Here is an 18,299-nt window from a genome sequence, read left to right on the forward strand (position 1 = left end):
AGATTTTTCTAATTCTATCGGGAATTCAGCTATTATTTTAAAGGACATTTTATACTTTATGTAGCATTTTCTTCAACAAATCTTTATTAAGCACCTATTGTGCTAGACACCATACTAGGGTTACAGCAGTAAGCAAAGCTGCCCCAAATCCCTGCCTTCATGGGGCTTCCCTTCTGGCACTTCAGATGTTTTGCACAGGAGTGTGTTCAGGTTACCCCAGCCTCTCAGTTACCTGTTACTCCATACATTTCAAATGTGAAATCCTCCATGTTTGTAACACATCTGGTTAGTAGCCCAAAACTCCTTATTAGATGTAAAATGGGCATCCTAATAAAAGTCAGCTTTTAATAAAAGCAAAAATCTATTAATTTAGTTTGTATTTATTACACTAAACTATTCAGTTCGGTTTTACTCTTAATAAGTAACTGTATAAACCATTTTAAATTTTAAACAAACATATGTGTCTTGTACTTCAGGTATCATTTGATTAAAAATCTCCTCCTCTGTCTGCACCACATCTTTGAAGGATAAGAGAAAAGGCTGTTGACATCATGTGGGGTTGCTCCTCTGGGGCCCCTGATTTACCTGCAGTGGCTCCCGTGGGGTCTGTGGACACTGGTCAATAACAGAACTTTTAGTTCCTCCTCATCTACTAGAAGTTTTACCTTCCTTTAGTGTTCATTTTTGCTAATGGAATATTAAAGCTATAGACAGGCTAAGTGCCTCTAGTTGGGATGCCGTCACTCCAGTGTTACAAAAACAAAATGCAAACAGGCTATGCACAGCCTAAGTTTTGTCCAGAATTGTCCTATTGCCACACAGCCACACACACAGTCACGTTTGAAGTTCACGTCTGAAGTTTTCACAGAACACACAAATTTCCTCCAGAAAAAAAATTACTTCCCTTTGTTACCAGGTTCCCAAAGATTTTATTCTAAAATCTTCCTTTGCCCACTTACCTAAGGTTCTGATTATACATCAAACAAATTTGTCTTGACATCTCTGTGACAGCAGTTTATTGAAATATACCATCCGTACCTGATTCTGAGGCTATAGGGACCTATTAATCTTAACATCACAACCACCTTCCCCAGTCACATTCTGAAACCCTTTGCCCATGCTTTCCCCTCATGGCTGGGGCCCACACTGACTTCCACTGCTAACTTCCTGGACAACTTCAGATAAAGGGGCTTATAAATTATGTACTTCCTACACTTAAGAAGAGAACTACATTATCTCATTCCACAAAAGAAAGGGATGCTTTTCATGATAGCCACTCTAATACCTAACAATGCTACTTACACATTAGGACTCTACTCAACTCCCTCACTGTGACTTCATATTCTGGTGGGTTCCATTTTGTTCTGGTCAGTTTTGCTAGTGCTTCTTTCAAAAGTGGTATATGATGTCAACACATGTGTGCACATACTTGGCACAGAACCACACACACATCACTTTATCATGGCTGGTATGTCACAGCTGAGGCATAAGTGTTCACAGATGCTCTGTGAGCTTCGTCGATTAAAGGATAAAGGGGGAGCTAGGGTAGAGAGCCCTTTGAGATTTCTGATGCAGAAACTCAATCCTCTGGGAACAGGCTTGGTTTCATTTATATTTGAAATCTGACCAGTGTCCTTCTTGGCTACTTCTCATTAAGAACTATTTTTAAGGTGCCCTGCACATTCCAAACCACATATTCTGTACATCGCTCTCTCTTAAATGGAAATCTCTCGCGGTAGTAAGGTCAGGGAAGAATCTGGTGCAAGGTGTGAGAATCTTGCTAATATCTACTGAGATGAACAGGCACCAGGAATACTTTCCCTCTGAAATCTTTTCTTTTTCCTGAGCAGTTAATTTTTCTGTGTTTGCATTAATGGTAGTGTTAGTGAATTCCGACTTCAGCCCTCTCTGCATGTGACTGTTTTAAGAGGGCCGGGTGTGGGGTGTACCATTCCCTTCCTGCACTTAGTACATGTGCCATCTGAGAGGCAGGCCTTTTTCTTCGCAGATTTATTATGTGCTAAAATGCTATAGTATAAGAACGTAGATTTTGTTTTTCTCCTTTTGTAGTTATTGCTGCTACTGGTACTATGAATACCAGTAGTAATTTAACCTGGCCAAAATATCTAAATTCTCCAAAATAAGACCTTATCTTTTCACCCTTTCCCCAAATATGAAAATCTATATGGCAAAAAAAATCATAGAACAAATGGAACTTGAGAAATTGATCCTTTTTTAAAACCTCAGCTGAAAGTTGGAAAGTTATTTCTTCTTTTAATACTATGTGTCCTATCAGGCCCCACTCCCTGCCCCAAGGAACTAAGGGCGAAGAGCTGGAGGAGGTTTGCATGTGGTAGTGCTTGGCTTGTGCAGACAATAGTGGCAATTTCAAAGGAAATGTGAGAGGGAGTAAATAAACGTGCTACCGGTACACACAGCTTTAGTCTCGGCCTCATTCTAGATGAAAGTGTCCTGTTTGCCTTTCCCCCAATTACTGTGATGTCTTCCCCAGGGGCAGCTTCTCAGGAAGGCTGCCGGGAGCTACGTGGACCATTTCCATCATAGCCTCATAGGAAAGCAGTTATAAGCAATGAATTTTGGGATGTTTTCATTAAAAGGCTTTTAGGAGTTCTCCCTAGAACTGTCCTCATAGCATTCTTTAACCCAATGCAATTCTCAAGGGCCAAACCAAGCTCTGTCAGAGGAACACAGCAGCTGCCCCACACCCCGACTCTACAAGGGTCCACATTCAGCTCCTCGAAGTACAAGGAAAAACTATAAAGCTATCAAAGTGGTCCTAAAATAAGTGTTATCTTCAAAGAATACTTTTAAATAAACATGCTTAAATATGTAATTGGGTTTTCTCTTCTGTGTGAATAAAAAAGTCACAGCAAAGGATGTTTAACTTCTGATTCATACTACTTTCCCTTCTAGGAAATTATGCTTCCTAGACCCTGCCTTTCACTGTGATTTTTTTTAATGCTCTCATTAAGATATATAAAAGTAAAGAAAACTGGACAAGTATTTAAAAAGAAGAAATATACAATGGCGACATCACTGGCTGTGCGATTAGTTCCCTGAGTGACCCGGGTTCACTCCCGTTGGAGGATCTTGGGAGGGTGTCAGCGCCACCCAGTCCCTGCAGTACTGGGCAGCAGGTCGGGAGAGGACTGACCAGGCCTGAGCAGGATGTTCTAGACCCAGTTCTACCACCAATGCCCTGGGGAGTGGGCTGGCCAGCCCTCCACTTGGGCCTCGTTTTTCTCGTTCTCGGAAGGAGGCAGTCAGTCTGAAAAGCTGACATTCCCTTCTGAGCTGTATCGTTTGGCGATCCTGACTTACTATGTGGTACCAACTAACTCTGCTAATCTCCCTCCTATGGAGACGTTCTTTCCTAGAACATTCAGTTTGGTCCAATGAAGTATCTCTCTGTCCAAAATTGTTGCCAGTTTTTGAAACTGCAGCACATGTATGGATGTGGCAAGCAACGGGAAGACTTATCAGTGCCCTAGCACCATATAACACTGTATCAGAGTCCCTAGCACCATATAACACTGTATCAGAGTTTAACTAAACAGGGTTGTGTGTGATATGCCTTGAATGGCAACGCATATGGGAAGGGAGCTGCAGTTCTCCTCAAACAGTACATGGAAGACAGGAGGGCTGCCGTGGTCAGCCAAGCTGTGCTCCTGGTAGCAGACCAGGGGAGCCCCAATAACCAATGAAAAAGGGCTACAGAGAGCAGAGCAAATTGGCCCCACGGCCAGGGCAGCTGTGATACCCCTTCCCATCTGCGCTCTTCAATGGTGGGACATATCTCCTACCTCTCCTTATTATTTATTAATCATACTTGATGTTCAGGTGGCATTTAGCACATTTTAGTGTACTTTTTCAGGGAATAGCTCATTAGCTGTGAGAATCATCCATGTATAACCACATGAAGCAGGCAGGCCATTTTATAGAAGAGGAAACTGAGGCTGCCACTTGCCTGAAAAACAGAGCTAGTCATGGACACAGTGGGGCTAGAGCCCAGCCAGAGTCCTGATGTCACGCCGGGGTTGATTCCAGCACAGCGTGACGGCCCTGCTGGACATCACTACTGCTGCTATGTGAATTGAATGCTGGGAGATGTGTCTTCCTAAACCTGGTCTTGGAGATGGATCATTCGATTCATTTGAAATGCACAGAACTGAGTTTGCTACTGCCCAAGCAACCAGCATTCTCGGATGAAGACCCTGTGTGGGCACAGGTTTATCAAAGGTGCTTACTGTGAAAGTTCCGTAGAGTGGCAAGACACACTGATCTCTGAATCCGTATTTGGGGAAGACCCCAAATATATAGTATTCCATTTTACCAGGTAAGGATAGTGGGACTGCACAGGGTGTTTCTGAAAACTATTTATGGTTTACTTAAGCTTTTCGGACGCAGTTTTCATGTTACTGTGAGCCCAGTCAACGAGGGCAGAAATGTGACATACTCTCTGACAGGACAAGAGACAAGCCCCAGATTGAAGATATTTGAACTCATGTCTGGGCGAGGCTGGCTGCCCCCCCTGCCTACCTCCGACAGTGGGACTTGCAGCCTAAACAAGGCATTTGGTGCGAGCTGAGCGCAAGGCCCACGTGCTCCAACTTGAGCACCTCTGTGCCCCTCATTTCCTAGTCAAATGCCTGACTTTCTTGTAGAGGGAGTTTCTGTTTGCTTCCAAGTGTGAGAGCCCCACCCCCTATCTGCCCTTCGGGAACCACTAGGAAGCTTCAGAGTTGAGTTATAACATCCCCCACCAGGACTAATAAATTAAGATTCTTTACTCAGATATTTTCTCATGTGGAACATTTTGCTCTAACCCTACAATAACTTGCCTTGACCAGTAGTATCAGTCAAGGACTTACTCCTTAGCAACACCTGTCTTTCTGTCCTGGGTGGAATTATTTGCATGGAGGAGCTTTTGCTGCCAGGACTGCTAACAACTGTTCCATACAATGAAGTGTCTGTGGTGGCAAGGGCTTTGTTGACAAGGGGTTACTATGACAACATGGGAGCCTGCTGAAGAGCCCCAGGTCAGGAGTGCATTCCTTAACTCTCTACTGGCTAGAGTGCTGACACTACCCCTGATGTGACACATGAGGCACAGGAGAAGATGTTTCCACCAGGCTAGCAAAAACAGTGCTTGGTTTACCTCTTTCTTTATCGTTTGACAAGAAGGCCAGTGATGCTCACAAATCAGTCTCCTGAGTCTTGCTACATTTTCAGGTGCCTCTGGGCCCTGACACAGGTCTACAGGTGGGATGATGCCTGTCTGACAAGGGGAGCTGGCAGTTTCCTGAATTCACCCTGTGTAGACCCTCCCATTCTGGCTGCATGTAGTGGATTGCTTCCAGTTAAGTCCCCCTGGTTCCATACTCTCCCACTGTGTTCCCTAAGGGCCCTGGACTCAGGAGATGTCACACAGCCAACTACACAGCAAAGAGAGGGGTGGGAGGGGAAGGGGGATGGCCGGTGGGACCAGCCAGCTTGCTGACCTCTAGATTGAAACAGCTCTGGCCTCCCGGCCTGCAGCTCCTGGCATCCCCATCGGCTCGACGGTGCAGCTCCCGTGCAGCTCGGAGGTGCAGGTGCTCCCGCTCTGTCCCTCGCTCCTGGCCCAGCTGCCACTCCATCTGATCTCTCAGTTTGGACTGTTAGGTGCATGGAGGGATTGGTTGTTTTTTAAAATTTTTAAATAAAACACCAAGGACCAGAGGGTAGGGGCGGGAGGGAGGATAAAGAAAACAAAAATGGGTAAGGTAGAGGACTGAGAACACTACCAGATGAAGAAAAGCATGAATAGAAAAACCAACTTAAACACAGTGGCATAAGAGAATGAAGAGAACAGAACCAAAATGAGGATGAGCAAAACGATGGGCTGAAAGATCTGAAAAGCAAAAAGAGAGAAGAGGGGAAGAATGCAAAACACTGGTTATGGGGCGCATGCAATGGGGATGCATGAGTCACAGACGCAACCGCAAGCACACTACCCCTGAAGGATACGGAAAAAAGGCTCCTCCATCCTTGCTGGTGGTCGAGCAGCCAAAGCCATAATCCAGGGCAGCAGCTGGGTCATGCACCCAAGGGCGATGCACAGGAGAGCAGTCCTGGGACGGCTACTCCACTCCGCCCTCACCCCGGCTCAGGGAGGGCAGGGGGAGCAAGCTGGCAGCGAGATTTTCCATCAAAACCATCCTTCTCTCAGCACTGTGCTCCTCTCCCCCATTCTGGCTCATCTTCCAGTGGGAGTGGCGGGCCTGGCTGCCTAGGGCCTTTCACAACTGCACTGTGTCCCTTCAGCAATACACCCAAGTAGGGTTGCAAATGCTCCTGAGCGAGTCTGCTAATTCTCCTGACTGTGAAAAGAGTTTGCACTTTGTTTTAAACTCCTCTTTGCTTCTTCATCAGGAGAGTCGGTCGTTTGAGACACCACAAAAGGAGAAAGGACGGACTGCGTCGATCCCTACCGCTTCCATTGGGATTAGCCTTGTGTCATGAGGGAGGACCTCTAAGCCAAGAGCAACGATGCAGTTAAAAATAAGAGAGGAAAAAGGAAAAACAAACAAGGAAATAAGAGAACTTAAAAAAAAACCCAACCAATAGAAAGGATTTGGTTGACACTTGAGGCTTTAGTACAATGCAGGTTTGAAATCATAACCAAGCAGCTGTGAGCAAAATGAGTTCAAGTGCAGCAATGCCAGCAAGAAGGAGGAAGAGCAAAACTGAGCAGGGAGGCAGAGCCAGGAGCCCCCTTACCTGCAAGTCTGGGACCAGCTCCTTCCCCAGGTTCCCGACGGGGGAGTCCCGGGACACGGAGGTCACAGTAGAGAGGAAGCTGGAAGACTCCGTGAGGTGGGGCGAGGGGGACAAGCCTTCCAGGCGCTCCCTTAGGCCATCCCCAATCTGGTTCACCTGCTCCAGGAAAGTCTGGAGCTCTTTCCGGAAAGCCTTCATCCTGGCATTGATGGTCCCCAGCAGCTGGGGCTCCTTCTTGACCCCCTCTCCCTGAACACCATGCCCTGGCGAGGCTAGGTCGTCCACAAAGCCGTTGGTGTCCATGATGAGGCTCTCCATGGTCCGTTCTAGCCGCTCGGCCTCATGCTTTATGCTCACCAAGCATTCAGAGTCCTCCCTGGCCCTCAGGACCTCTGCCGGACACGGCTCGCTGGCCTCCGATGGCTTTCCGCTGCTGAAACCTGACGTCTTTTCGAACACCTCTTCCGAGTCACTTTCACCACCAATGGGGCCCTCCCGCTTGGGCTGGGGTAGGCGGCCTTCCTCCCCATCACTTTCCTTCTTGCCTGTGTCACTGTCAGCATCGCTGTCCCGCGGGCTTGGGGCACGCAGGCCTAGGTGGGCGGCCAGGTCATAGCGCTGGACATTGGACAGCAGCACCCGGTTCTCATATTGTAGTTTCAGCACCTTCCCACTCAGTTCGCTGATCTGCAGCTGGGCAGACTTCAGCTCCTCCTGCAGGGGAGTCCCACCACCCGTGCCCTTGCCTCCACCTTCTGCCAGCCACCCAGGCTCCGGCCGTGGTTCAAACTTGAACTTGCTTAGCTCATGAGTCAACTGCCGGTTGTGGTCTTCAATCTCAGATATGGACCTTCGAAGCAGCTCTGCTTCCTCCTCCACAAACTGCAGGTGTCGGCGGAGCTCCGACGAGGACTCCAGGGAGTCACCGAAGGGTGAGGTAGGAATGCCTGGGATGTGGTCCCGGCCTGGGCCCTCTCGCTCATCCTGGCCCCGCATGTCCTCCATCTCCGCTTTGAGGCCTCGGTTCTCCACTTCCAGCTCCACGATCTTTCGGCCCAAGATGTTGGCTTCTTCTTCCACCAACTTCAGCCGCAGCTTCAGCTCGGCCTCCCTAGTGCTGGGAGGCCCGCCTGCTTCCCCTGTGGGCAGAGGGCTGTCCACATCACCATACAGGGCCTTATATTTCTGGAGCTCCTGCTCCAGCTCATCCTTCTCCCTCCCTAGCTTGGCCATCTTTTTGCGCATCAGGGAACCTTCCTCTTTGGCAAACTGAAGCTGGCACTTCAAATCGGCACTGTCATCCTGCCAGGAAAGAACAGCCCAAGAGTAGGGTTATTTGAAAATACCAAATGTTCATATTTTTGATGATCTCCCTTGCACCTCGCCCCCAACACACACACAAACACAAAACACCTATCTTTTTGTCAGTGTGTTGGTTATAGCAGAAGGGGCCAAAACAAAGACAAGGGGAGCTGGGGCCTTCACAGAGGGGACATGGCCAAGGCCTGCAGTCTGCTGCTTTGTCACAAAAACAAAAGAAACTAAATAATTAGTTTGGAAAAAACACGCACATGAAAACCATCATACAGGTGATGAGTGAAGAGTGAGAAGATGGACTGAGACTCAACACCCACCGGTGATGCGGTGATCCCTCGTTACCTTGTGGACCAATCTGACTAATCACCAGCATCAGTGGGAGAGAGCAGGACCCCTTACTGAGCCTGGTGCAGGCATACAGGCTTCAGTGGCCACTTCTACCTGTTGCCACTCTCTCCCTCCATGGTGCAGACTTCCCTCATCCCAAGTGGTCAGCAACGCACAAGTATTACCAGGAGGGGGAGGCCAAGTGACCTCAAATCAGTGCCACGCTTTCCACTGACTTGCTGAGAACCTGAGACATGGCAATTCACTCCTCCCCTCCCTTGGGCTTTCCATCCCCGTGTATCACAAGGATGACATGAGGACAAAATTATGAGATGACAGGCATGGGGGTGCTTTGGGAGTCAAGGTGTGGAGTAAGTACTGAGCTTTGACAGTTAGTATGAATTGGTTACTGCAAATCTGAACACCTGGGTTACTCACAACCTTCCGCCATGCAAGTGCAACTTCAGAGCCCTGGGTTACGTTCCGCTCCCTTTAGTTGCTATAACACAGCAGGAAAGTAAACTCAGAAACCCAGGGCAAGGAGGTAAGTGTTTCAAAACTTGAGAAGTGGTTCTTGTTGGAATACCAGAGGCTTCTGGAGGGTCACCAAAACAGACTTTCTGCTACTAAATGCCCACACTGCTTGGCTGGGGTCAAGAGGGCACTTCTTGGCCAATTGGAAAGTTGACTCTGCCTTCACAGTGCAGTTCTCAAAGCCTTGCCGCTACATGAACTCTGGTGTGGGCCTGCACAAAGGTTTTCTATCATATTCAGTGAATGGGAAAAATGACCACTGTCATGAGTCACTCCTCTCTGATTGGCCATCAGAAGTTTCAAAGGGCTGTCACGGGGACAAAGACTTCAGCACACAGAGAACTGAACAGCAAGCTTGAGGGCAGTCACACCCATCAGCCTCAGGGGAAGGGGAGTCATCAAACCGGTGTTGGAACAAGTCGGCCCAGGGGAGAATGAGTTCTTTGAGATCACAGTTTGTGCCTTGTAGAGTTGACACAGCTTTTACACTCATTCTATGCCATGTTTTCGCCACACTCTCACCATTATTTGGAAAAATATTGAAAAACCCAAACCTCTCTTCATGACCCCCAACTTTCATCCTTCCACCCACCCAGAGCCCTCTTCCCTGTACCATACATCCTTGAAAACAAGTAACGTGACACAGCAGACTTGAGGAAAAACCTAAGGCCAACTGAGCCAGTCTGAATGGAAAGCAGGTCCCGGTGCTCTCTGGGCATCTCCTGAGGGACAGTGCTCCCCCAGCCAACCCCTTGTCAGGGAACAAATCAGTCCTCCAGGCCTGGGGTCAAACATGCCACCCTGAGTCCCACTTCCGCCCCTTGTGTCCCTGGCACCGTGGGCTGATCACAGAGCCCTGGTGAATAGTCTCGTTATGTCTAAAGCAGGATCCTCACTCAATCACAAGGCCATTTTGAAGGTCAAATGGAATTACTACAGCAGAGTAGTTTGTATGATAAATCTTCATACTCTATCATCCTGAAATTAACTTTCTGCTTTGTCTGAAACGCAACTACTATTAGGGGAAGAAGCCAGTAACTCTGCTTTCTTTTCCCGCTCCTGTGCAATAGAGAGAAATATAGAAATGCCACTGGGAGCAGAGTACGGTCTTCATATTCTAAGAACTTATCCCATTAAGAGCTTGGGTTTTGGGGGGTTAAACAGACATGAAAAGGGTTTCTGTGACGAACTGGAAGCTAAAGCTGTCTGCCGGGTCACACTGGTTATCACCTCTGGTTAGGTAATGATGTATCTATATGCCTACATAGAATAGATGGCTATAAAAGACATATATTGTAATCAATACTAATTCTAATGGAAAAGCATGCTTATTTGCAGATTCATTCAATCTTTCAGTAAATACTGAGTACCTACTATGTACCAGAAAATGGCATTTTACTTTTAAATGACCTCAGCTTCATAAAACTTTCTACAGTAAAACAATCAAAAGCACCTTTCCAATTTTGTGTTAAACCTAGATTCCCAAGAAATCAATGGAGATAGACTGTCAACTCTTTGTAAATGGATTAGTTTGGGAGTAAAAAGCCTGGGACAGGGAGACTAGGCAGTGCCCTGAGCCCCATCGCTACAATGATAGCCAGTGTCTGTCCTTTGTCCAAAGTCACCTAAGTAATCCTATCTCCACCTTGAAGTGGAGAAATTCACCTTTGTACCTGAGGACGGCGGCAGAGGTTATGGAAGACCGTGTCGCCAGCCACAATGGAACTCCATACTCTGCCCACCTCCAGAGGGGGCAGACCCAGAGATGGGCAAGACCACCTGCTGTGATCGACAGCCTGACCTTGCTTCCACGGAAACTTGCAGTTGGTGAGGCCTCCATATGCGAGGCCAGGTTGAGAAAGGGTGAATGAGGGGCTGAATTACCTGCTCAGTTCAGGGAGCTGTTATCTCAAACCAAGATCAGGAAGTCTCAGGCATCCCTCCTTCCCCCCAAAGTGGAATTAAGAAGTTGAGGAAGTGGGTAGGATCTCTGAGAGACACATGGAACCCACGCCTTGCACAAGGGTTCTGAAATGCTCAGTTAAAAGTGCTTATGTTACAGAACAGAGCCGGCAGGGGGGTGAATGATATACTATTACCAAAAGGACCCACCCTTTCTCTCTGGGGGTAAAAATCCTGAAAAGCCCTCAAATTGCCTTGATTTCTGGAAACCTTGAACCCTGCACCATCGCCCTTCCATCCGCCCTCCCCACAACTCTGACTAAACCAGAACCATTCTCCTCCATCTCCTTGAACCTAAATCCGAATTAGTTTAAGCAAGATTCTATGACAGACTCTAACAAGGGTCCAATTCCAAATTACCTGAGGGTTGATAAAATATCCAAAAAGTCTTCTTGTTCCTTAAAGAAAGAACTATACACATAGCAGGAATTTTGACATATAATTAAAGCATGCTGTCATTTCTACTAAACACCCATGCGCTATTAGACCTGCCACCGAGAATAAAGCAGGTTTTGAAAAAATGACAATCTTTGAAGCCAAGAGAGTGTGTGCATTTCACGAAGGGGTCAGCCTTGAAGTGGCTGGAGAAGGTGCTGCACCTTCTGGGGCTGGTGTGAGGGACGGGGAGGCCAGGCGATCGGGCTTCAGTCTGTTCTGGGGGTGGGAAGTTACTCCTTCTAACAAGATGGAGAATCACAGCCTCAACCAAAGCAACAGGAGGCTGGCAACCCATCTTATCTTGTAACCACAGACTTTCTACCACTCTGCCAAAACTCCGGGGGAGGGGTCTAGGCTGAATCCTAAACTGAAGGATATCAAGCTCTGGGTTCAAGAGATCATCAGATAGCTAGCTCCAGGAATGCAGTATGAAAGCAGAAGGTAGAGTCAAACTTTCCACATGGCACTGTCCCTGTGGCAAGCAGAGAAGGCAAGCATGGCATGGGGGAGAACACACACAGGACCACCACCACCACCAGCAGCCAGAAGGGCCTTGTCAAGCAACAAAAATATATCACTATGGGTATATATTCTTTGGCTTGCAAGTCTGATGTATAGCCAGCACCCCAAGCGCTAACTGCTTATGTTCCTACCTTGCGCCGGGGTGCCAGTTTCCTTTGGGTTTTGGTTGCAGACCTGCAGTTCCCAAGGCGCTCCGTTCCACCACTCTGCTGGACAGAAACTCCTTTCTCAATGATACCGCAGGCTTTGGGGGGACTGAACACATTCCCGGTGCCCACGGCTTCTCAAATACTCCTGAAGGGCGGCAGTGGCTATTCGCAGCCTGATTTACCCACAGGTGCCATGCTGTTCCTTCCAGAATGGGGCGGCAGTTAACCCTTTTTAAGGAAAAGATCTTCCCTGGTCAAGAGCCAGTACACTGAAACATGGAGGAAGCCCAGGAGGGCTGAAGCACCCAGCAGTGGGATGGCAGATTTAAATTTCCCTGTTACTAGTGAAGGCCAGTGTGAGATGGGGAGCAGAGAAGGTGCAAGGGGACAGTTAGTCTTTGGCATTCCTGCTCTTCACACAGCCTGGCCCTCCTTGATGGGTATTCTGGGGATCAGTGAGTTTGGAGAATGGAGAAACCCAGAGGAATTGGTGTGGAGTTCACAGGGCTGGGCAGCGGAGCTCTCAGTTACCCAGACTCACTCACTGTGTCTCTCTAATTACTACTTGCTCGGGGAACTTGGGGACCTGATATCCCAATAATGCCACTGTTCTCTCCAACACCTAATACTGGAAGAGATTTTTTTTTTTCTTTTACAGAAGAAAGGAATCCAGTAAAGCATGAATCAGAAAAGCTCAGAAAGTCCTGAAGAGCACATATCGTGTACATAGAAAGGGCTACACTTTCACCATCTTTAGGTGAGAACATTTTACTTTCACTTAGGACATTTAGGATACTCGTCATCTTGCATATTTAAAAAAAAACAACAACAACAACGCTCAAAACAGTGCGTTATAAATGACCCACCACTGCAGAGTTGTACTAGTTTACTGCCCGAATGACTCTGAAGGCAAAGCACTTTTACCAGTATGGGTACTGCCAGAGCCCTGAACTGCACCCAACTGTGTCTCACACAAAGCCAGTCTGTTCTCTTTCTTGAAGGAATCACCAGCTTATTGGTGCAAGAAACAAACAGAGGAGATGTTTGGAAAGAAAAGTTTCACCTGTGGAGGTTTTGAATGAGTTCAAATTTTTTTGCAGGTAATGCTTCTTTGAATATTTGAAAGGCAACATTAACATTTTTAAAGAAAATTCAAAATGAGATGATGGCCTTTTAAGGAGAAGTAACATTAGAAAGAAACTTCTGCTTACCTGGTTAAAGGTTTTCTTTTCTTTGTATGTTTCCCGACTGCCTCTTCTTTTCAGGGAACTCTGAAATAGATCCAAGCGACATTCTGTTACAGAGTGGTCACTGGAACCTTCCCTGGGCAAGCTCTGCCTCCCTGGGAGGAGACACACACAAGGACGGGGAGGCCAGGTGATCGGGCCTCAGTCTGTTCGGGCCCTGTTTTTCCCACTGGAATCAGGAAATCACTTGGAGTCCACGTTTCAATGCAGCTAAATAGGTTGGTGAGGTCTTTGAACCCTAAGAGTATTTAAATCCTAATTATTATATTTCAGGTATTCCTCAGTTATTCCGTTTCATAAAAAAGGAGGATGGTTTGGATAAAATGTACCAGTGAAAGGAAGACGAGAAGAGGAGGAGAAGGTTAAAAGTTTTGGAAACAGACATGTAATATTTCCAGGGCTGTCTTATCTTTCTAATTATGTTTTGTTGGGGCTAATATCAAAATTATTTGATGTTTCCTGAATGCCTACAAGTAAATGGCCAGATTTTAAAAAGTGGTAGAAGGGAGAAAAGTGGATGGGGGACTGTTTATGGAAAAAAACATTCTCCATGAATAACCCACTCTAATTCGTGATTAAGCCTACATCTTAAGGATCTAAGAGAACTCATAATTTAGTCATTTGTGACGTGGCGTTGGCTGTGTCCTTCAGTGGGTCGGGTCCCTACCTAGTTTCATATACATTACAGTGCACCTTTCCTGCTATAGGCAAGAAATGTGCCTGAAACATAAACACAACTATAAATAAAAGGGACAAGGGGTGTCCGAAGTGGCATAACATGGGGGCAGACAGTTCCTGCCACAGTAAAATATGAAGACAGAAAGAACTGATTAGAAGAAGAGCGAGAAGCATCCTAGGGGAAGACATAAGAGTTCGAACCTAAGAGAAATCAGGTAATCCTGAGACCAGTTGGAAGAAAGCAGTTTGGAAAGTTAAGGTTCCTGGCTACCCTTCATATCCTGGCAATCCTGTGAATGAGAAGAGGTTCTCTCTGACGGCCAACTCTCCCCTCCCCACCGCTCTGCTGCTTCGCCCGAACTAAGGCAGGGACCTGGGTGCTCTGGAAACTCAACTTGAGGTGGACTCAGAGCCCTCCCTGCTTCATTCCTTTGCTGCAACCCACGTACCAAAACAGCTGGGAAAGGAGGTTCTTATGCAAGTCACTTATGTAACAGTCAGGCCTTAAGTTAATTAACTTAGTTCTGTTTACATTTAAGTGTCTCACACAGAAGACTAAGCTGTGCCACTTACTGAGTGAATTTCAAGGTTCAGAAACAAAATTCTAGTCTCCCTGAGCCTCTAGGAGGCTGGAGGCCTGAGAGGAGAAAAAGGTAATTGAGAGAGGGGATGAAATGGTTATAGAATCAGCATGGGTGTGTGCGCATCCCTGGTCAACGAAGGGGGGTGTGGAAGCTTGTTGCTGATGCCTCTGCAGAAGTGGCTTTGTTTCCTTTAGGCTTTTTGGTAAAGGCAAGGTCACACTACAAAGAGAACCAGTCTCCTCCGACAGGTTAAGTTAAGCAAGTCTTCAAGGCTGGAGTTTTCCCCAGAATAAGTAGGTTTTCCAAGATTCTTCCCACTGCAGTGGAGTTTCTTTGATTAGAGTGAGCTGAGTGAGGTGCACACTCTGATGACTCACTACAGGGAAGAGTTACGATAAAGAAGCAGTGAGAGAGACTGTTCCCAAAGCTTCAACCTCAGGGACGTAATTCTGGGACTGTAGCAGCAGTCAAGGTGGGGAGTGCAGCAAACCCACCTTCCGTGAGCCCCACATTGAGTCACATTCTCCCAAAGAACAGAAAACAGTCTGCCTGCGCTGCAAGAAAATGGTCTAGAAGTGAGATGACAGCTAAGAATAGAGACAGAAGTTCCTGAAAATTGATGCAGATTCGTGGGTGGCTGCATCGTGTGGGAGGAAGGAGCACAGTCGGGGTGCGCCCTCCTGATGGGAGGGAGCCAGCGGGGTGTCAGTGTGTGGATTCTCCCCACCCAGCTGAGGGTTCTCTTCCCCTTGCTGAGCTCTGCACACAGCAGCCTCTGAATCCAGCGATTCTTCTAGCGAGTCATGGAATAGGCAACACAGATCCCAGTCACAGTGGCAACTGTGATGAAAAGCACTGCAAGGATTGAGGTTACTGGAAATTTGAAGGACCTACACAAAAGAAACCATAACACTTCGGTGATAAACATAAAGCAATGCTTGGTGGTACCTGACGGGTGGACGTTATGTTATAAAGATGTCACATTTCCCCGAAATCATTTTATAATATGATAACATTTTAGCTGAATCCCTCTTTGTCTCCATATATACATATATAACATATAATGTGTATAATGTGATATAGGTACACATACACACAAAAAGTACTTGTGTGTATAAGGATATCTATACACACACAGACACCTTTTGTTTATTCATGAGGAAGGTAAGCTGATAGAAGGACTTGACAAAATCATTCAAAAATTCACCTAGAACGGGGCTAGCAAACTATGACCCTCAGGGCAAATCAACCCACAGCCTGTTCTATAACTAGGTTTTTCTGACGCACAGCCTCCTTTACTGTTGCCTGTGGCAGCTTCAGCTATAAGAGCAGAATTGAGCTGTGACGAACCATATGGTCTGCAGTGACTAAAATATTTACTATCTGGCCCTTTTCAGAAGTTTGCTGACCTCTGAGCTAGAAAAATCGATTGGTAAAAACAGCCAAAAACACTTTAAAAGGAAGAATGATGACCACAGGTTGTACTATTAGGTATAAAAATATAAGATGACAGTTTGGTGCTGGTACAAGAGTAGACAGATCAATAGAACAAAACAAAGCTCAGAAACAAATGTGAAAGTTTGTAAGATGTTAACACCTGATACAGGTAGCATTTGAAAACAGTGAGGGGAAAGAACGGGCAATTTGGCACAGGTTGGGGAAAGAACTGTCTAACAGAAAAAAAAGGATCCCTACCATATATCAAAAATCTCCAGATGAATTTAAAAAATATAGATTTAAGAAATCTTAAATAAACTACAAAGAAAAGAGATGAATTTCTATTTGTTCTTGGGACATGGCCTTTATAAACACAGAAACTAAAGCCAAAGAATCTAATGAAAAATATTGATAGAATGGATTGGTAAGATTTTTAATTTTTATATATCAAAAGAAACCATTTACACAGTATTAAAAAGCAAATAACAAAAATGGAAAAAAGTTTCTAACACAAGACAGACAAAAGAGTAATATTTTGCAAGCATCAAGAAAACCACTTTCATAAGAAAATAAACAAATGGCCAATAAACACACAATTAGCCATTGAAACAAGATACCATTTTTTTACTTAAGAGATTTACAGACCAAAAGAAGTATGACCCCAAGTGTTACCAAGTGTCCACGGAGTTGGGTGTTTCCACACAGATCAATAAGAATGGGGGGTCCTGCAGCATTTCAGGCAGGCAACACTGTAGGGAACCGTTCATTCCAAGCGTGGGAAATGTGGCTCAGCCCCCACTCGGAAAAGCCAGTGGGGAACGAGGTTGGCGGCAGGACCCACGTCCATGGATAGGTTCTCCGAGTGGGAAATCAGGCCTGCATTGTACCTAGACCGCTATGAGACTTGCCCTTGCTGAAACTCTCTCAACCCTGAATTGAGGCAGCAAATGTTTACTTAGTATCTTTATCTTCCCAAAATCTGGGCTAGACCTTCCAGGTATGGCGCATAGCTGGTTTTGACCATTTCTCCTTTTACATTGCAAATATCCTTCTTTGATGTATTCAGTAACATCCTCTCCTTTGTCTGCAAAAGATAACCACCCAAAACAAACCTATGCATAATAAATGAGGACCATCTTTGATATAAGGGGCCTAGAAAAACAATAAAAGCCTGTCCACGAGGGGTTGGCTCTCTTGGGCTCTCTCTAGTCCTCTCACCCTCTCTCATTTAGAGAGTGGACATGCCATCCCTTTTTCTCCACAGGATTTCTGTAGTCCGTGTGTATTTGTATATTGTAGCCACAACACTGGATCCTGCGGGCTGGGATCTGCGTCACAACACAGCCTCACAAATGCATACATCGCGACCCAGTAGTTCCACCCCTGGGAATGCACCCTAAAGAAAAATGTAGAAATATATGCAAACATTTATGGGTAAGTGCTCATAATAAAGTAAATAAAGGCTGTGGAGGTTATTAAAATGATGTTTTTGAAGAATACTTAAAGATTCAGGAATATAATACATTAAAAGAAAAATATAGCTTACAAACATATATTTTCTAACTTCAATTTATAGCTAATAAAATTAAATATATGTATGTGTTACCTGGGTTTGTTAGAAAAGTAGACTGTAGAAATATGTATTAAAATATTAATAGTGATCATCTTCAGGTGATGGAATTAAAGGTGATTTCAATTTTTGTGGGTTTTCATGGTCTCCAAAGTATCTACTATAAATACTATTTCTTTTGCAAAAACAAAAACAAAACAAACCAGGCTTTTAAAATCTTTACTTTCAATAGGTGAGAGAAAAAGAGGCCGCCACTGACCTCCCATGTCGGACTGCAGTGGAGCTTCACCAAAAGTTATCTGCCAACTTCTTGGGCTTTTTTCCATCATTAGAAATTGTTTTCATTAGCCTGGTCCTTGAGGTATAAACTATACATACATGGTTGTTGAAAATGACCAAGAAACTCCCTAAGGGTTGAGGGAACAGGCCAGGTACCCCGATGCATTGCAGGTCCAGGGTATATGGCTCCCTCACCAAGTTCTCAGTCCTGAGGCCCCTAGCCCGGGGTGCAGTCCCCTCCCTGCCTCACCAGCACAGTGGCCAAGGAACACTGGGTGTAGGGCAACTTGTATGAGCATTATTCATGAGCAGTTCATTCCTCTGGATGATTCAGAGTTCCAGTGGAGAGTCTCTTACTAGAAACAACTAAGGGAAAGGGGAAAATGCAGGCTATCAAACGGAACCCAGAACAAGGATGTGACCGCTTTTTAATTCTACTCTTTCTTTTTAGTCTGGCCAACTGCCAGAAAAT

The 18,299-nt window shown here is 45.9% G+C and overlaps 1 protein-coding gene across 8 annotated transcripts in view; it reads right to left on the reverse strand.

Moving 5' to 3' along the window:
• Positions 1–18,299, reverse strand: part of MTCL1 (microtubule crosslinking factor 1) — a 146,461-nt gene that overhangs the window by 44,701 nt on the left and 83,461 nt on the right. For 4 of the 8 annotated variants that reach the window (XM_053913131.2, XM_053913129.2, XM_071219522.1 and 1 more), the window contains exons 4-6: positions 13,244–13,303; positions 6,784–8,085; positions 5,523–5,678 (exon numbers count right to left, since the gene is read on the reverse strand). In XM_053913131.2, coding sequence (XP_053769106.1) covers positions 5,523–5,678; positions 6,784–8,085; positions 13,244–13,303 — 1,518 coding nt within the window. Of the gene's footprint in view, positions 1–5,522; positions 5,679–6,783; positions 8,086–12,014; positions 12,093–13,243; positions 13,304–18,299 lie in introns of all 8 variants that reach the window. The other 4 variants (XM_053913130.2, XM_053913128.2, XM_071219520.1 and 1 more) reach the window with 2 other exon arrangements.

This window comes from Desmodus rotundus, chromosome 10, assembly GCF_022682495.2.
Source record: "Desmodus rotundus isolate HL8 chromosome 10, HLdesRot8A.1, whole genome shotgun sequence".
Classification (NCBI taxonomy): domain Eukaryota; kingdom Metazoa; phylum Chordata; class Mammalia; order Chiroptera; family Phyllostomidae; genus Desmodus; species Desmodus rotundus.